Source organism: Staurois parvus, unplaced genomic scaffold, assembly GCF_062004578.1.
Source record: "Staurois parvus isolate SC_StPar_1 unplaced genomic scaffold, SC_StPar_1.0 ptg000347l, whole genome shotgun sequence".
Taxonomy (NCBI): Eukaryota; Metazoa; Chordata; class Amphibia; order Anura; family Ranidae; genus Staurois; species Staurois parvus.
In genome coordinates this window covers 7,891,336-7,911,801 of record NW_028318143.1, presented here as the reverse complement: position 1 = coordinate 7,911,801, position 20,466 = coordinate 7,891,336, and the positions used below count along the sequence as shown (strand labels likewise).

At 38.1% G+C, this 20,466-nt stretch overlaps 1 protein-coding gene across 1 annotated transcript in view; it reads left to right on the top strand.

Moving 5' to 3' along the window:
* Positions 1 to 441: 441 nt before the first annotated feature.
* The window catches only part of TAL1 (TAL bHLH transcription factor 1, erythroid differentiation factor), a 31,855-nt gene continuing 11,830 nt past the window's right edge, over positions 442 to 20,466 (top strand). The window contains exons 1-3 of the mRNA XM_089684437.1: positions 442 to 601; positions 8,449 to 9,303; positions 19,059 to 19,153. Of these exons, the coding sequence (XP_089540563.1) occupies positions 8,498 to 9,303; positions 19,059 to 19,153 (901 nt within the window). The 5' untranslated portion in view covers positions 442 to 601; positions 8,449 to 8,497. The remainder of the gene's footprint in view (positions 602 to 8,448; positions 9,304 to 19,058; positions 19,154 to 20,466) is intronic.

The following is a 20,466-nucleotide window of genomic DNA, read 5'->3' as shown; positions in this document are numbered from 1 at the left end:
TATATATATATATATATATATATATATTCAGTATAAAGGATTGTGTGGATTTAGCTGGGAACAACATTACTTAGCCAATTGACTGTAACTCATTACATTTAATTAAGCACTGGGTAGGTGTTCCTATATTTAATAAAACACAGGGGATAATAAGCAGGCAGTGAAATGAAGTTTAGAATTAGCGGTTTGTCATGGTGCATTTTTAATAGTGATGATATTATTCTCAGCAGTGTCTTTTTCTTAACAAGCTAAGAAAAAAAAGCAAGAAAAAAAAGAACCTGCAAGGCATCTATTCCTATGCATATATCCCTGCCATATTTTTCCTCCTTCCCTTCGATAAAATTGCCAAATAATAATGAATCATTTCATAAATAATGGGCTTAGAGGCTTATCAGGGCAGGCTGGCCAGTGCTGGAGCCTTATCTCTCCTGGACACATTGCTGAAGTGTTCCTCTCTCCATACTAAATAGGAAGCAGCCTTGGCTGGGGATTAGATCCAATCCTGCTGCAGCCACCCAACTACTCCCCTAAAAAACACCCACTGCAGCCATGGATAGGCCACAAAATGGCTTCAGTCACTAACACACATGAAAGCAGCTCGGTGAGTACATGGCTTTGTCTTGTGGATGGGGCTGTGATCACACACACGATTTGGGGGGGGGCTCTGTGATCTGGGGGTGGGGGAGCCCCCTTTCTTTCTAAGACTGTTCTTCATCGATCAGGCTGAAATGTACAGAATATAGAGGAGGGGGGAATGACATTATATATTGTATTATGACAGGTCTGGGGCTGCACAGGGAATAATGCCATGTTCTGTACATCTGTATGGGCGCAATAACCTTGCGATGTGTCGGTATGTATGGATGTGATCTATAGATGTATAGATGTGTGTCCCTCATGTATGTCATGAACGATCGTGTGTCTAGTCTACATGTATGATATGATATACATTTATATATATATATATATATATATATATATATATATATACATATTTTATATATATATATATATATATATATATATATATATTTATAAATATTTTGTCTATAATATATATTTGTGTGTATGTGTGTGTAAGTTTTTTACATGCTATATCTATGCATTGGATGTATTGTGACATACAATTATATGGTGAGACCATCATCTGCCATCTTTCTAAAGAGAGGGAGAAAAGAAAATGTGGAACTCCATTTTTGTCTGTATTTATTTATATATTTTCCCCCTTATGTATATAGCGCTGGCATATGCCGTAGCGCACTGTGAATAAGTACTACCATATATATATATATATATATATATATATATATATATATATTTATACATACACACACACACATATATATACATATATATATAGCAGTACTTGTTTCACAGTGCGCTATATATATATATATATATATATATATATACACACACACACACACTCAAATTGACGTATTAATAAACTGGGTAGCAGATTAATATGAAATTAAAAATGAGTAAAGTTACAATGGTCATTTAGTACCATTGTATCCATTTTACTAAATATATATTGTTTGGGTTTTTTTTGTTGTTTTTTGTTTTGATTTTTCTCCAAAGATAATTATTAAACTGGAAATAGAAACTGCGAAGAAGCATAATACGAAATTAAACAGGAGGTCGGTTACAATCGCCATTTTATCCCCAGCAGTTTGTTGATTTTGCACCAATGTGATTTACCTTTCATCAACCAATTAGATATTTTAATATGTTCAAACGCAACCCCCCCCCCCCCCAAAAAAAAAAGTGCACCTTGTGGAATCCCCTGGCTGGTAGAATAGTACATGTCAGCGTATAATTATAATTGTATAAATATTGTTCAATATTCATTTTGATTCCAATATCTCTATTGCTCTTTCCTGTAATAAATACATGATTTGATATCTACAGTACATAGGAGAGGTTATTATATTTTGTAGATCATCTGTGGCATAAAAATTATACTCATATCCTCTTATTTTTTTTAATTCAATAAAATCATAAGCCTGGATTAACATATTAATAATCACGGAATGAAAATAAATAGATAAATAAATAATACAGGGACATTCGCTCTATGAAAAAAACGCCTTTAGAAAAAATTCTAACACATTACTTTTTAATTTATTATTATAAAAATACTGTACTAAAAAAAATAATTGCTGCATGATTTAGCAAACCATTCCCTGACAAATGTGTAATAATAATATAAATGATGGTAACAATAATAATAATTATTATTATTATTAGTAGTAGTAGTAGTATTATTATTATCACAATTATTATTATATTCCTGGAACTGGTATGTGAAATGCCGGGTGATGTATTAGTGAGGGCGGACAGGGAAGTCGGAGATCGGCCGCATTTATTGGGGTGGTGTGTGAGGTCACTCCGATAACACACAGATCCTCCTGCCTGACTCTCACATATGAAGACATATTGATATGCGATCACCTCCATAACACCTACATTTTTCCTTTGTATATACTGGGAATGGAAGCATGATTGTACTGCTGCAGGAGAGGGTTTATTCCTGATTTTTTTTTTCTTCCTTCCGTTCTTTCTTTCTTTCTTTCTTTCTTTCTTTCTTTCTTTCTTTCTTTCTTTCTTTCTTTCTTTCTTTCTTTCTTTCTTTCTTTCTTTCTTTCTTTCTTTCTTTCTTTCTTTCTTTCTTTCTCTCTTTCCTATATCACCACACACACATTTTTTATCCTTTTTAAATGCAGGTTGACATATTTTTATGCTTTTCATATATCCTGTTTGTAGTTTGACAGAAGTGACATTTCAGTCTCTGGTATGTAATAAAAGTGGTCAAATAATAAAACAATATACCCCCCACCACACACACATACGCACACACACACTGGCAGATATAACCGGGTGTGAGATTCCATTGACCCTTTTTAGCCCGCACATCCCTGTGTTGTATGCCTGTTCAGAGATGGAGAGACAGGGCAGAGCAGCCAGGAACAGGACAGCCCCGAGCTTAGACGGAGCAGCCAGAAACAAAGAGCTCAGACCGCAGTCTGTATGGTAGAGGCAGTGGGCTGAGCTGTACAGACTGCAGTAAACACCCTGATTGGTGGGTATGAATGACAGACAGTGCTCTTTCCATCTCCCGATTTTGACACCCCACTGTATACCGATTATATATATATATATATATATATATATATATATATATTTCTAAAGTTAGAATTAATAATAAAAAAAATAAGAAAAATAATACATGGCATACTGCGAAATTACCTTCTTGTATAGATGAGTAGTGTATGTATATCACTTCTATGTATACCATATCTATACATACAGATTATTTTACAACTGTACAACATACAGTAATACAGCTTCCTCCATGTTCTTTTACTATTTGTATGTGCGTGTAGTGTGTATAATATATGCACTGTATTTATTATATGTATTGTGTATAATATATGTACTGTATGTATTGTATGTATTGTGTATAATATGTGTACTGTATGTATTGTGTATAATATGTGTACTGTATGTATTGTGTATAATATATGTACTGTATTGTATTGTATGCACTGTGTATAATATGTGTACTGTATTTTATTGTATGTACTGTGTATAATGTGTGCTGAATGTATTGTATGTATTGTGTATAATATGTGTACTGTATTTTATTGTATGTACTGTATATAATGTGTGCTGAATGTATTGTATGTATTGTGTATAATACTGTATGTGTACTGTATTGTATTGTATGTACTGTGTATAATATGTGTACTGTATTTTATTGTATGTACTGTGTATAATGTATGTATGTGTACTGTGTGTATTGTATGTCCTGTGTGTGCTGTGTATAATACTGTAAGTGTGCTGTGTGTAATGTATGTACTTTTGTGTGTTGTATATGCTGTATATAATGTGTGCTGAATGTATTGTATGTATTGTGTATAATACTGTACGTGCACTGTATTGCATTGTATGTACTGTGTATATAATATGTGTACTGTATTGTATTGTATGTACCGTCTATAATATGTGTACTGTATTGTATTGTATGATGTGCCGTGTATAATATGTGTACTGTGTGTATTGTATTGTATGTACCGTCTATAATATGTGTACTGTATTGTATTGTATTGTATGTACCGTCTATAATATGTGTACTGCATTGTATTGTATGATGTGCCGTGTATAATATGTGTACTGTGTGTATTGTAGGTATCATGTATAATATAAGTACTGTGTGTATTTTGTTTGTACTGTGTATAATATGTGTACTGTGGGTACTGTATGTATGTGGATTGTGTTCTATGTGTGCTGTGCATAATACTGTAAGCATACTGTATGTAATGTATGTACTGTGTGTGTTGTGTATGCTCTGTATAATGTGTGCTGTATGTATTCTATGTATTGTGTATAATATGTGTGCTGTATTGTATTGTATGTACTGTGTATAATATGTGCACTGTGTGTATTGTATGTATCGTGTATAATATGTGTACTGTGTGTATTTTATTGTATGTACTGTGTATAATATGTGTATTTTGTTGTATGTACTGTGTATAATATGTGTACTGTGTGTATTGTATGTATGTGGACTGTGTATTGCATATTCTGTGTGTGCTGTGTGTAATACTGTAAGTGTACTGTGTGTAATGTAGGTACATGTTTGTGTTGTGTATGCTGTGTATAATGCGTGCTGTATGTATTGTATGTATTGTGTATAATACTGTGTACTGCATGTATTGGATGTACTGTGTGTATACTGTATGTGCTGTGCATAAGACTGTGTGTATATTGTATGTACTGTGTGTTCTGTACCACTGCTCTATACTTTCCTCCCACACAATACGTAATAGAGATAATTATGTGGAATGGAGGAGATGTTTCCATACTCTCATGGAGGAGCTCTCTGATATAATAAAGTACAATGACTCATCCAGAATCTATAATACATATACAAGGGATGCAACATATTCATTCTCATCTTCTCCTTATATTGCAGGTTCTAAAATTCCTATCAATATGAATTATTCATCTATCATTTGTCATCAACACGTAGCATGTGGCAATGTGATGGGATTCGGATAATTGAGTGCAAATCGTGTCTTATGCTCTAACACAATACAATTTTTTTGATAGTAATATTGCTGATATTTTCTGTATAGTATTATGTATAAATGAAGTATAGGGAAACAAATGTACAAGAACAAAAAAAAAATGCTTTGTTTTAAAATAAAGTTTATACGATTTAGCAAAACATTGGCGAACTCTGTGTATCTAGAAAATGATTATTAGTCATAATAACATTAATAATAATACAAATAATAGCAACCCCATCAAAGACAATAATAATAGAAATAAAAATAATAAAAACAACAACAACAACAACCACATCAAAGCTAATGGTAATAATAATAATAACAACAATAATAATTTTTATTATTATTATTGCTAATGTTGTTGATATTAGAGATCACAGATTATTATTATTGATTTTATAATTTTTATTGATAATATTGTTGATTTTAGATATCACAAATTATTATTATAAAATCCATCCAAAACCATATTAATAATAGCAATACTACTGCTAACTACAATTATTATTATTAGTATTGGAACTAGATGTATTATTTTTATTTCTACTACTGCTGTTGCTATATACGAGTCGTAGTAGTAGTAAATGACTGGAACCATTTGCTGTCTTCCTCTGTATATCTCCTGCACTGACAGTGGCCCTGTTTATTATAGTCTACCGCCCCCCCCCCCCCCCCCCCGTTACTATGTTGCCCCCTCCAGGTAGCACCCTATAATCCTAACTGCAATATGAGGACATTATGGAAGGGGGATGTTTTGGATGCGGGAGAGGCTGTTCTGGGACAGTCCACAAGTGTCATCTATAGGGAAATCTGACAGTGATGCTGTGCCTTGTAGTCCCACACACACACAAAGCATTGGGGGGTTTTGCAAGTTAAAGACACAATCATATTGACAGCTGAAGGCTTATTCTGTAAACTGACATTTGCAACATTGAATCAAGCTTCCTTTGCACAGATCATTCAGATATGGATTCTGATTGGTTGCTGTGGATCATTCTATTTTATAAATAAGTCCTGTAATGTGACCTAATATATGGCTGTTCAGGGTGTGCTCTCATCTCGCAGTCCAGCCTGTTGCCAATGACTGCAGTAGTGCAATTATAGCTGACACAGCAGAGGGCTGGCCACTATTTATTTATTTATATTCCAGCAAACACACATATTGACTAGTGGACACACATATTGACTAGTGGTATGTGATACCAATAAATATATATATATATATATTTATATATATATATGTGTGTGTGTGTGTGTGTTGTAATTCCTATCAGAATTAGAATCAATCATGACGATATACTTATACTCCACATACATATATATGCTGATTAGGAATTCATGTCAGATGCTAAACTTTATTATGATTACTGTATATATATATATATATACATACACATACTGTCTGTGTGCGGATTGTAAATCATATCAGATGTCAAACTCTCTTATATGTACAGTATATATGTGTTGAATTGCAATTCATATCAGATGGTAAACGTTACAATGACTATATATATACATTGACTATCTATACTGTATTGTGTGTTGAATGGCAATGTATACCACATATTAAACTAGTTCGTGAGTGTGTTAAATTCTATCAGATGTTATACTATATCATAGTTATATACAAAACGGTTATGTACAAAACAGATGGCTGGATGGTCATTGCATAGTGTTGAGGTTGATTGCATGGTCATTGCATAGAATGGTGGAGATTGGATGGTCATTGCATAGTATGGTGGAGATTGGATGGTCATTGCATAGTATGGTGGAGATTGTGTGGTCATTGCATAGAATGGTGGAGATTGCGTGGTCATTGTATAGAATGGTGGAGATTGGATGGTCATTGCATAGTATGGTGGAGATTGTGTGGTCATTGCATAGTATGGTGGAGATTGTGTGGTCATTGCATAGCGTGGTGGAGATTGTATGGTCATTACATAGTGTGGTGGTGATTGCATAGTGTGGTGGAGATTGTGTGATCATTGCATAGTGTTTTGGTGATTGGATGGTCGTTGCATAGTATGGTGGAGATTGTATGGTCATTGCATAGTGTGGTGGTGATTGCATAGTGTGGTGGAGATTGGGTGGTCATTGCATAGTGTGGTGGAGATTGGATGGTCGTTGCACAGTGTGGTGGAGATTGGATGGTCGTTGCACAGTGTGGAGGAGATTGTGTGGTCGTTGCACAGTGTGGAGGAGATTGTGTGGTCGTTGCACAGTGTGGAGGAGATTGTGTGGTCGTTGCACAGTGTGGTGGAGATTGGGTGGTCCTTGCACAGTATGGAGGAGATTGTGTGGTCGTTGCATAGTGAGGTGGAGATTGTGTGGTCGTTGCATAGTATGGAGGAGATTGTGTGGTCGTTGCATAGTGTGGTGGAGATTGGATGGTCGTTGCATAGTGTGGTGGAGATTGGATGGCCGTTGCATAGTGTGGTGGAGATTGGATGGTCGTTGCATAGTGTGGTGGAGATTGGATGGTCGTTGCATAGTGTGGTGGATATTGTGTGGTCGTTGCATAGTGTGGTGGATATTGTGTGGTCGTTGCATATTGTGGTGGAGATTGGGTGGTCGTTGCATAGTGTGGTGATTGGGTGGTCGTTGCATAGTGTGGTGGAGATTGGATGGTCATTGCATAGTGTGGTGATTGGGTGGTCGTTGCACAGTGTGGTGGAGATTGTGTGGTCGTTGCATAGTGTGGTGGAGATTGTGTGGTCATTGCATAGTGTGGTGGAGATTGTGTGGTCATTGCATAGTGTGGTGGAGATTGTGTGGTCATTGCATAGTGTGGAGGAGATTGGATGGTCGTTGCATAGTGTGGTGGATATTGTGTGGTCGTTGCATAGTGTGGTGGAGATTGTGTGGTCATTGCATAGTGTGGTGGATATTGTGTGGCCGTTGCATATTGTGGTGGAGATTGGATGGTCGTTGCATAGTGTGGTGATTGGGTGGTCGTTGCACAGTGTGGTGGAGATTGTGTGGTCATTGCATAGTGTGGTGGAGATTGTGTGGTCGCTGCATAGTGTGGTGATTGGATGGTCATTGCATAGTGTGGTGATTGGATGGTCGTTGCATAGTGTGGTGGAGATTGGATGGTCATTGCATAGTGTGGTGATTGGATGGTCGTTGCATAGTGTGGTGGAGATTGGATGGTCGTTGCATAGTGTGGTGGAGATTGTGTGGTCGCTGCATAGTGTGGTGGAGATTGGATGGTCATTGCATAGTGTGGTGATTGGATGGTCGTTGCATAGTGTGGTGATTGGATGGTCATTGCATAGTGTGGTGGAGATTGGATGGTCGTTGCATAGTGTGGTGGTTGGTGTGATCCCTCCTTGGCACATGTCTGATGGGATTTCTTCTTCTGCCCCCCCAGGTAGGATTTCGGTGGGAGGTGACAGCTGTGCTATGATTGTGCCCTGAGGATGATGGAGAGGTTGGGGACAGCAGAGATGGGAGACGCTCCGGATGTCAGCTCACCCCCCCGACAGGCAGAGGCGGAGAGCACGCGTGGAGTGGAGCAGAGTGGGGTGAAGGAGGGGGCGGCCCCCAGTTCCCCCCCTCATGCTGTGCCGGTGATTGAGCTGCTCAGGAGGGGGGAGGGATCGGGGAATATAAAGGCCAGGGAGCAGGAGCTGAGACTGCAGAGCTTGAGTACCAGCGAAGGGTGCAGAGCCCCTCCATCCACTGAGATCTGCATTGCCCCTCCATCCACTGAGATCTGCAGAGCCCCTCCAGCCACTGAGATCTGCAGAGCCCCTCCAGCCACTGAGATCTGCAGAGCCCCAGTGACCCCCTCGACAGATCTGAGCAGAGCCCCATTGACCCCCACAACTGAGCTGTGCAGAGCACCATTGACCCCCACCACTGAGCTGTGCAGAGCCCCTCTGACCCCCTCAACAGAGATCTGCAGAGCTCAGCTCACCCCAACTACTGAGCTTTGTAGACCCCCCTTGAACCCATCTACAGAACTCTGCAGACCCCCACAGACCCCAACCACAGAGCTGTGCAGAGCCCCCCTGACTCCAACCACTGAACTTTGCAGGACCCCTCTACCCCCAACCACAGAGCTCTGCAGACCCCCCATCCCTCTGCCTGTCTCTGGACCTCAAGCTGAGCAAGCTGCGGAAGCCCGAATGGTCCAGCTGAGCCCCCCAGAATCCCTCCCCATCCAGGCGGCGGGCAGAACCATGCTGTATGGACTGAGCCAGCCTCTAACCCCCGGGAACAGGTAGGCGATTCTTATATTGTGCTGTAATTTTAGAGTTATCAGAGTTCTGCTGTGTTGCTGCCTTGACCACTTGAATGATGCACATGTCATCCACCCCCCATTGCCCATCCCACCCAATGCTGACCATACACTATACAATCTGATTGTATAATCTCCATAATATGAGGACAAACCTAAACAATACATTTAATTTGTATCCAGTAAGGCATGTCCTTGCACTACATAGCTTTTTCAACCTGTAGCTTTCTAATGCCTATGGAACCACAAGTTTTTGTGTGCCTTGCCAGTTGGGATCTGTAATGCCATAAAAGTATACATGTCTATCCTGCCAATAATCATACTTCTTCTACACCTTACCTAAAATGCATTACCTTGCTGCTTGGTGGCTTACCAGCATCATTAGCTTAGCATTGCACAATCATCAATGATACTTCTAGCAGCTTAGACATAGACAGATGCCTTAACACCCATCGTTCTTGGTGAGACATTCTTGATGGCATCAGTGCACCTCTAAGCCCTGCCACCAAATTCTTAGAGGATGGGTAAATGCACACGCTGTCATAGTTTTCTTCCCCTTTCTCCATAGGGGAGGTAACAGTTGTCATTCTCTTGCAGAGATTTGCCTGCAAGTTGTGAAACCACTGTGTGCAATAATGGGCAATTTCAACACTTGGAAGGTCTTGTTATCTCCTTCCAGGAGATCCTAATCCTGATCGCTACAAGAAAAGCTAAAATATATTGTAACATTTGTAAAGATGCATGTGTGGTTTTTGTGCACATTTCACGGTGCAGAAAATTTCACAATTTAAAAAAATGTTTTAGAGTGCAAAATATTTCCACCAAACATCTATGTAACCTACCTGGCTCATTTTAAAGTGCAGAGCATCTCATGTTTGCTAGGTAGACCATTGTTTCACTTGGAAAATTCCATGTAGCAGTGCTAACATTAGAATAGGCACAAGAGCAACTAAAAATAGAGGTTCTGCCCAAAAGCACCAAACCAGATTTCACGTCTCATTTTAAATAGATTGTGAAATGAAAGCTGAAACCTGATTGATTGTTATAGAAAAAATGTCAATTTACTGGAAAGAACAACTATTTCAGGAACTTGTTGTTCTTGGTTGTGAGAAGGAAGACCATAAGGCATAAGTGACAATGCAGTAAAGAAGTATTATGCCGATATTCTGTGGTAGTTCAATCCTTGGACTTGATGTTTGAATTGTTCAACCTTGACCAATTTTAGGATGTGTATGGCAGTTCCAAATATACTCACGAGGGTCATGTTCACCATCAGATTTGGCCAGGTTGGGTATTGGTGTCCACAGTAGGTCTATGAGAGCCAACAAACACCCACATCCATTACTTTTTTTCAGGAGAACAATAGATTGGCCAACATTCACCATTGTTGTTCCCACCAGCATTCCGAAGTCTACCTATTGCGTGAACATTCAGGCTTGGTTGTGTTAAATTAACTATTTAATGGAGCGAAACAAGCTGGATCATGCCCCCCTCTGACCACTATTAACAGTAGTCTTTATTCTGCCACAAAATATCACAATAGATCCTAGACTGCACTGTCTGGCACTGCTGAGCAATGCAGTATCATTGGTCTAAAGGCAGATCATACCATCCAGTGTCCACCTCAATGTCGAATGCTTCTTCATGCAGTGACTTTGACTGGTGGTCATTTTGCAGACAACATTAGACCATAATTTTTAGTTCTGCCCCAGAAGATCTGGCCCCCAGGACAAGATCTTGAGATCTTTTATACATCTGGCTATGGACAAGAAGGGTTAGATACCGATGATTCTGCCATTTACTTGACCATGGTAAGGACAATGAAAACAGATGTATGATGACTGTAAAAATAGATGTGCCTATTGTGCTATCACATTTTGTCCCAGTCATTATCGTCTCATTAATGATCCAAGGGTGGTTGATCAACATATAAAACATGGTTTATTTTTAAGAAACCACAAATGGTTGTGCAGGAAAAATCAGACCATAGAACATATTCTGTTCTATTCATAGCAAGTGATTTAGTCATAGAATAGTGGCGTACAACATCGAGCGTTTTCCAGGTGGTAGACTGCGATCATCTTCACATCATATGTTGATTGTTGTACCTGGATGTATATTTTGTGCAATCATTTCTCTTTGTGCCTTAAGAGAAGACTGGTGGTTTTTAGCTGTTTGTGGACATCTTAACATAAGGGGGTTCATACATTTAGTACCTGTGGAAAAGCCAAAAATAAACTAATGCTTAGTACCCAAGAATTTTCCATGTTTCATGTAAATATAAAAGCTGACTGGTTGCAATCATAAAGCACTAGAGTTTTCCTTGTACTTGTAAGGATAATGTAAACATCAATGTAAATGGCTAACAACTCTTTGTTTAGAACCCACCAAGCATTTTTCACCGTGTAGCGCCATCTTTGTGGGTAAGGGGCTTTGAAGAGACAACGGTGATTGTGATGGGTTTGTTTAACATCTTTGATATCTTTCTCAAGAGTGATTGGCCAGGGTGGCATCTGCCTGCCCCTATAGACATGAAATTGTCTTTGGAGTTAGCCAGAAGCAAGCACAATGGGTGCATCCATGTGTCCTGACTACTTTAGACTTGCATTCCATGATGTCATGGGACCCAGACTTCTAATGTAAAGGGAATCTCACTGTGTACATCTATAATGTACATGGATGTGAGATGGTGCAGTAGTGGACTGGTAGTCTATGGATAGCTCAATGCTTTGCTATTTTTCTTTCTAATGCAGTATATTTGATGCTTTACACCAAGGGTCTCCAAACTTTCTAAACAAAGGGCCAGTTTCTTGTCCTTCAGACTTTAGAGGGGCCAGACTGGCCATTGGGAGTAGAAATAGTCCTGGCATCAATGGAAGTAACAGTGCATTTTTGGCACTAGGGGGAGGAATGGTGCCCCACCATTGGTGTCATTAGGAGGAATAGTGGCCTACCATTGGTGTCAGTGGGAGGATTAGTGCCCTGTCAATGGTAGAATTAGTGCTCTGTTTTTGATGTCAATAACAGGAATTATGCCCCATTGTTCGTGTCAGTGGAAGGAAAAGTGTTCCAAGGGCCAGATAAAGGCAAGGGGCCGCATCTGGCCCCCGGCCACAGTTTGAAGATCACTGCTCTACAGCTTCTACAGATATTTACAGAAGGGCCAGTTCTCCCAAAACTTTTATTTAAAGCATATTTGAACTCAAGAATAAATTGTAATATAATACAACTTACCAATTGTTAGATATGGTAACTGCATTGTTTTTCTTTTTTCTTACCATATTTTACATTATTTTTACCTGGTGACCCTATCAGCAATTAGCAATGAGCTTGGGTTCAGTTCAAACTTTGGTTTGGCCAAACCTGGATGTCAATAGTCAATGATGTCATATGCATGTACATTCAGCTGTGGGAAGTGGGATGTCCTAGACACAGCTCATCAACCTAGGAATGACAGCTGCTTCTGGGTTCTGCCGACCATAGGTTCAATCCAAAACCCAGAGCCAAACCCAAGTCATCTCTATCAGTAACACACTTCCTGTTCTAGGGTGGCACTGCTCACCCAATGTTCTGTATCTATGGAGGATCAGCATTGTTACCCTACGGTGCTCACTCGTGATCTGGACTGCAGAACACCCCCCTTCTCATCTGGGGCAGGGCTGGTAACACTGCATGAGACTTCAGTGCAGCAGAGGCACAGGATGTTAGATGCTCATTGGATTTCTGGCAGGATCAACAGGTATTTTTTGCACTTATCTAATAGATATAACATAATCGTTTCAATGGTATAATAGACAGACCAAAGAGAAGCAAATGCGAGAGGTTCATTGTTAGGGTGTCCATTTACATATGTGTAAATGCTGAGAATTAAATGTTTTGAGGCCTCTGTAGCCTCACTTCTAGATCAGCATTCTCCTTAGTAATGGTTAGCACTTCCGTCTGGCTAGTACTAGGGTCGTTGGTTCTAATCCCAACCACGGCACCACCTGCCTGGAGTTTGCATGTTCTCCCTGTGCCTGTTTGGGTTTCCTCTGGGTACTCCGGTTTCCTACCACACTCCAAAGACATGCTGGTAGGCTCATTGGCTCCTGTCTAAATTGCCCCCAGTATGTGTATGTATGAATGTGAGTTAGGGACCTTAGATTGTACGCCCCTTGAGGGTTAGGGACTGATGTGAATGTACAATATATATGTAAAGCACTGTGTAAATTGACGATGCTTTATAAGTACCTGAAATAAATAAAATTGACCAGGGATAATGGGAACCTCATTATAGTTGCTGTGGATGTGAATACTTAGTAATTTAGATAAGAAAATCTTGTTGCCGGAACTCTATAAAAAATATGAGAATCTAGTTGGAATTCCATCTTATCAGCAATCACACCAAGGAGAAAAATTCATTTTGGGTGGACTGACCCATTAATAGACTCGTTGGTACATTCTGTCTACTCTAGGTATTGCTCTGATGCATCAATCTCATTAAGATTCAGCTTATTTCTCTACACATTAAAATAGCTGCAGCTTATCCGACTGATGTTGATGAACACTTAAATCATTTTTTTTACATAAATTACCAGGAAGCAGTAGTTTACCAACATTACGATATGATAGAGAAGCTTTCGAGCCTGTTATGTAACACTGTTAGTGAAAATATCAGATTGAATGATCATCTTGTCATGTGTGAGATCAGCCGAAAGTAGTAATGTCATAGTTGTAGAGTAAAAAAATATGTCTTCATGTCATGTGATATAAATACTAGGCAAAAATCACATGATGCCATGAGTATTGTGAGTTTTATGGCATTAGAGACTGCAGCCTGTTATCTTCGGTGAGACAGAAACTGTCTGCCTGTAGACCTGGCGTGAGATAACAGCACAGCTTTTTTTTTTCTTTTAGCAGCAACACAGGTCCAGTACCTCCAGCACTGAATGTATTTATTTATGGCATTTCTATAGCGCTGTAAATTTACACAGTGCTTTACACATATATTCACATCGATCCCTAACCCTCAAGGGGTATACAATCTAAGGTCCCTAACTTACATACACATACTAGGGCAAATTTAGACAGGATCCAAATAACCTACCAGCATGTCTTTGGAGTGTGGGAGAAAGCTGGAGCACCCGGAGGAAACCCACACAGGCACAGGGAGAACATGCAAACTCCAGGAAGGAGGTGCTGTGGCTGGGATTTGATCCAACGACCCTAGTACTGCCAGGTGTAAGCGCTAACCATTTAGCCACTGTGCTGCCTGTGTATGTAATAGGAAGGGATGCTAGGGGGCGCTGGAGGGTCTGTTGATGCTGGCTGCTGGGGAAACAATTTTCGCTGGGGGAGGGAGGTCTATTGTTGCTTCTGGGGGACCTATTGTTGCTGGAAGGGATCTACTGTTGAGGGAAGGGTCTATTGTTGCTTGCTCTGCTGGAGGGACTATTGATGATGAGGATCTTTTGTTGCTGGGGGGTAGTTTATTTTTCAAGAGGGTCTATTGTTGTGGGGGGAGGGGGGGAGTTATTGCAGCTGCCTTCAGGGGAACTATTTTAGTGATTTTCTTGTTATCAAATGCTATACAAATTACTTAGCATCACAAAATGATACTTGGTTCTGTATTCTCGAAAAAGGGCACTACTGGGAGGTCGGTAATGGGTAGAACCAAGGAATGGTGCTTGGAGGTGGGTAGGGGGCAGAAACAAGGGGTGACTCAGACAGCCGGAGTACCTGCACCTATTCTCTGAGAAAAACAGCCCTGGATAACAGAAGGAAAGAGTGTCCATTAGGCAAAGCCTGCAAATTACGCCACACTCATATCATTATTTTCATTAAAGTGATTTTAAACCCAAAAGCAAACATTTATTATATTGTATACCCATTCTTAGATGTGATGGCCGCATTAGTTTTTATTTTTTTAGCTTAGGCTTTTTCTTTTTTTATCTTGAGATCCAGCCAGTAAGTCTGTTGTTTTTGATTTCAAAAGAACAAGCTCCCTTCCGTATGCATCAGTTTACAGGGATGAGACAAACTATTTAACACTGGCAGGGGTGCTTACAATGATCAGTTTTTATTTATTCATGTAAAACTTTTGTTCAAAAAGTAAAAAAAAACACTTTGCTGTAACTTTTCTGTGATTCTAAAGTGGGAGCTGGAGTTTGGCTTCAATTTGTTAGTGTATTTAAATATGCTAGTCCATCAAACACCCCCTCCCCAGACCGACAATGCTGCTGTATGCTGTGCCCCCTGTACTCCTTCATCCAGAGTGGGGGCACTTTAATACAGTAGATGTGTTACTGGCCAGATCACCAGATGAAAACAGAGAGAAAAAAAGCCTAAAAAAAGAAAACTAATGCAGTCACTACATTTAGTGATTGGTAAGCTGCAATATATGACATTTTTGGTTTTGGGTTTAATACCACTTCAAGCTTAATTATATATACATATATATATACATACATATACATACACACACATACATATATATATATATATATACATATACATACATATATATATACATACATATATATATATATATACACATATATATACATATATATATACATAAATATATATATATACGCATATATACACATATATATATATATATATATATATATATATATATATGTATATGTGTATATATGTGTATATATGTATATATCATGCAGCACAGTGGCTAAATGGTTAGCACTTCTGCCTGGCAGTATTAGGGTTGCCAGTTCAAATCCCAACCACGGCACCGCCTGCCTGGAGTTTGCATGTCCTCCCTGTGCCTGTGTGGGTTGCCTCCGGGTGCTCCAGTTTCCTCCCACACTCCAAAAACTTGCTGGTAGGTTAATTGGCTCCTGTCAAAATTGGCCCGTGTATGTATGAATGTGAGTTAGGGACCTTAGATTGTACACCCCTTGAGGGTTAGGGACTGATATGAATGTACAATATATATGTAAAGCACTGCGTAAATTGACAGCGCTATATAAGTATATATATCAGATGATGGATGGCTCCCTTTTTGAAGCCCAGTGGAAGCTTCAGCATAGTAAATATGACATTACAAATGACAAGCTCTGTGCAGTGATCCGACGGGCTCGTCACTCCTCATTGCTGATTGGACAGCTGTCGGTCTGATGCACACAGTGCGTTTCGGGCCATGGTTCTGTCTGTATACTTAAGCTAGAAAGGGATATTTGCATTGTGGCTGGAGATGGGTGGGGGAGGGGCGAGTGTTTAAAAGGAAAGTCAAAGGTGGGACTTAGCCCTTTTACTAATTTGCTGCACCCCAATGTCAGTTTGCAACTTGTCCCCAAGGTCCGGTTGGACTATACATCTTGGGCTAGACTTGAGAATGTTGCATCGAGTCAGACCACTGGATGCTGCAGATTTATTATTTTAAATGGATCCATAGTAAATTATTTTTATACTGTAACATTTCCCTGAGCGTGGGAAATCTAGTGTCGCAATCTGTCCGTTTTCTTGGTGACATTATACTTTTAGGTCTAAAAAATATATCCATTATTATAAAAATAGGCATATTGTAGACAGCAATTATGGAATTACCTATGCTAAAAAAATGGCCAAACCAGAACATATCAACAGAGCAACACGTACATCACCTTTATTATAAATTATGACCATATTATATAGAGGATACATTAATATATTTTATTTGCAGTGCCACTTCAGGTAAAGAAAAATGGTATTGTAGTTTCTTCAATCCGAAATATTAAAAAACATTTTTATATTTTAATTTTTTAATTAAAATATAAAAATAACAAAAAGCAGTAGAGAGTCTTGTTGGGACAATAAGGAGCTAAGAGGAGTTGGGGGTCTTGTAGTCCTCCTGTATGGAAGGTTTTGTGGCAGTGGCCCAGTTTTATAATTAAATGGAAAGCCCCTTAAATTACCTCTTTAAGCTTTACATGGATCCCATTACCATTCGGCTTCCTCTGTGGCTTCACTTTTATCCTTTTCCTGTACCACTTCCCTTTCCTTGTCACTTCTAGAATGACATCTTCTATAACTTTCTCAGAACTTCCTCTCTCATCAGCCACAAACACTTGGTCTTCCCGGTGAATCCCAACTCCCCTTGTGATCACTGTACCGCAATATCTTCATATCTATCATAGATAATAAAACAGATGCCTATAATACAGACATTGCCTCGTGTTGATGAATGTACCCTTAAAATAGATAAATAAATAGAAGAGTAATTTCATAAATAGTGAATTAAATATCTCATGAAATCCTACTTGATAATATCAACATATTGGGTACTTATCAAATATTTTGTGCATTTTAATGTTGTCTTTGCTAAAATTAATGCACGGATGATTTTAGGGGTTACAGTTAATAATAATAATAATTATTATTTGTTTTATTATGTATTTTTATAATTATAATAGATTTTTAATAACAACAACAACAAAAACAATAATAATAATTTTTATTGATAATATTGTTGATTTTAGAGATAACTTATTATTAATATTATTATTATTCATAGTATTATTATTATGCTCATGTAACAATCTCTATAATATCAAGATACTAATCAGGCAGTAATATTTTTCCTTGCTCAAAATGCTTACACTTTAAAAATGTTATTAATTTTAAAATTGCTACCATATATTTTGCTGCATAAAAAAAAAAATCATCATTTAACCATCCACTTCACTTCTTATTCCACTGACACTAACAATTAAATATTGTGTTACTCAATTAAATTACATGTTTATATATTGTAGGAGGATGTGTGGCTATACAACTGTATTTTTATATTGCCATTTTTTTCTATAATCAACAATTAAGTTTTAACATAAAAATTACATGGTATTTACATTTTTGAAATAAAAAATAGCACTTTTGAATTTTTTCCCCCCAAGTTGAAGATATATTATTTTTAAGAAGACAAAGATTAAAATTACATTGTAGGAATTATTTTGATGCAATTTCTTTATTATGATAATTATAATTAATATTAGTTATTATTTTTACGATATTATATTATGCACTTTTATTTATTAATACATTCATTATTACAGGACTAAACCGTAAAGGATTCTATAGTAAAAAAAAACTATTTTATTTCAGAAATTCATTGATAATTACTTTTTGCTATTTGTTGTAGTGCCCGTTCATTTTAAAGTAATGTAAAAAAATATAAATAATGTAAATAAACTGTAACATAAATGTATAGTAATGTAAACAAAATATCTAAAGTCCTATTATTTTGGTTTAAAAATTAACTTCTTCTATACCTGTAGATCGTCTTTCATCTTGACCAGCTGTCCTCCATTTTATATTTCGGTTGCTACATTTAAAATGGCTTTCCTGTATTTCTCTTATTTTGTTTTCGCTTTCCCTTTTGATATGACATTATTTTACTTACAGAATGATGAGTGTTAGGTTAAACAAAAAAGGAATAGACTAAATAAATGAATACTGTAGATATAAATTTAATTTAATTCAATATTTAATTCTATATTTCAATTTCAATTTGAGTAATTTAATTCTATATTTCAATTAAATAAAATGAGAAAAGTGTTTATTTTAATGCTTGATATGTATGTTCATCAACATCAGCAGTACATTTTTAATTTTTTTTTGACTTTCCAAAGGATACAATATTTAAGATGTGAGCCCGAGACCCAATGAACTATTGTTATACATAGTTTTGAATACTATACATTTATTACAGCTCTTGACATTGTTTTTTTTAAATATTAATAATTGTCTTATTATTGCAGCAGCTATTTTGGAGTTCCAGAAACCTTCACGGTGTTTAATAACAATTCGCGAATCAAGAGACGCACAGGACCATATGAAGTAGAAACTAATGAAGGTAAGCTATAAGCCTTTAATGCTCTTTCAGTTGAGAAGTGCAGCTTACAGTTTAACAGGTATAAGTGTAAAAGGGTTTACTGTTTCTGTGGAAGCTGTGTAAAAATCTGCTGATCCAGAAAATCACGTAGACCTCTGTCCCTTGCGTCTACTATTTCACTAAGCAGGTTAAAAAACAGCTCCTAGCAAATATATACTATATATTCCACCAAAGTATTCCTTTAAAAATGAATAGGGTAGGTTTATAATTCAGGTGGGCGGCACAGTGGCTTAGTGGTTAGCATGTCTGCCATGCAGTAAATGGGGCATGGGTTCAATTCCCAACCATGGTGCCTCCTGCATGGAGTTTGCATGTTCGCCCTGTGCTTGTGTGAGTTTTCTCTGGGTACTCCAGTTTCCTCCCACATTCCAAAGACATGCTGGTAGGTTAATTGGCTTCTGTCTAAATTGTCCTAGTTTCATCCCTGGCCATGTGGGATCTCCTGCATGGTAGGGGTTGGGGAAAGACCTGGCAACCTACCCTGTAAAATAATTGCTAAGAGAATTCATGGAAAAAGTCGCTTACAAGTGACAGTCCATGCAATCGCCAAGGGTCAGATATGACAGAATAGATAGATAGATAATTCAGGTAGTTTAATCACCTGACATCTGCCTTCATATTGGGTTGCCTCACACCAGCTGAAAATCGGAATAAAGCTGGCAGTGGGAGTCTTTGCTGTGTAATAGATTTTGGCTATATGGGGCAGCACAGTGGCTAAATGATTAGCACTTCCACCTGGTAGTACTAGGGTCATTGGTTCAAATCCCAACCACAGCATCACCTGCCTGGAGTTTGCATGTTTTCCCTTTGCCTGCATGGGTTTCCTCCAGGTACTCCAGTTTCCTCTCACATTCCAAAGACATGCTGGTAGGTTAATTGGCTCCTGTCTATATTGGCCCTAGTATGTGTATGTATGAATGTGAGATAGGGACCTTAGATTGTACGCCCCTTGAGGGTTAGGGACTGATGTCAATGTACAATATATATGTAAAGCACTGCGTAAGTTGACAGCGCTATATAAGTACCTGAAATAAATAAATATAGGACATTGCCAAAGAGTAACTCCACTTTTGTTGAGAAAACACATTCCCCTCTGGGTGATCTATGCACATTGGATTTTAACAAATTTTGTTGCCGTTTCCTGCCTTTTGTTATTCTGAAGAAATAGCTGTTTGTTTGTCTGTGTCCATGTTACACAGTTACATAGTTAGTTTGGCTGAAAAAAGACATAAAGTCCATCCAGTTCAACCATAGGAAAAAAAAAAAAAAAGTTA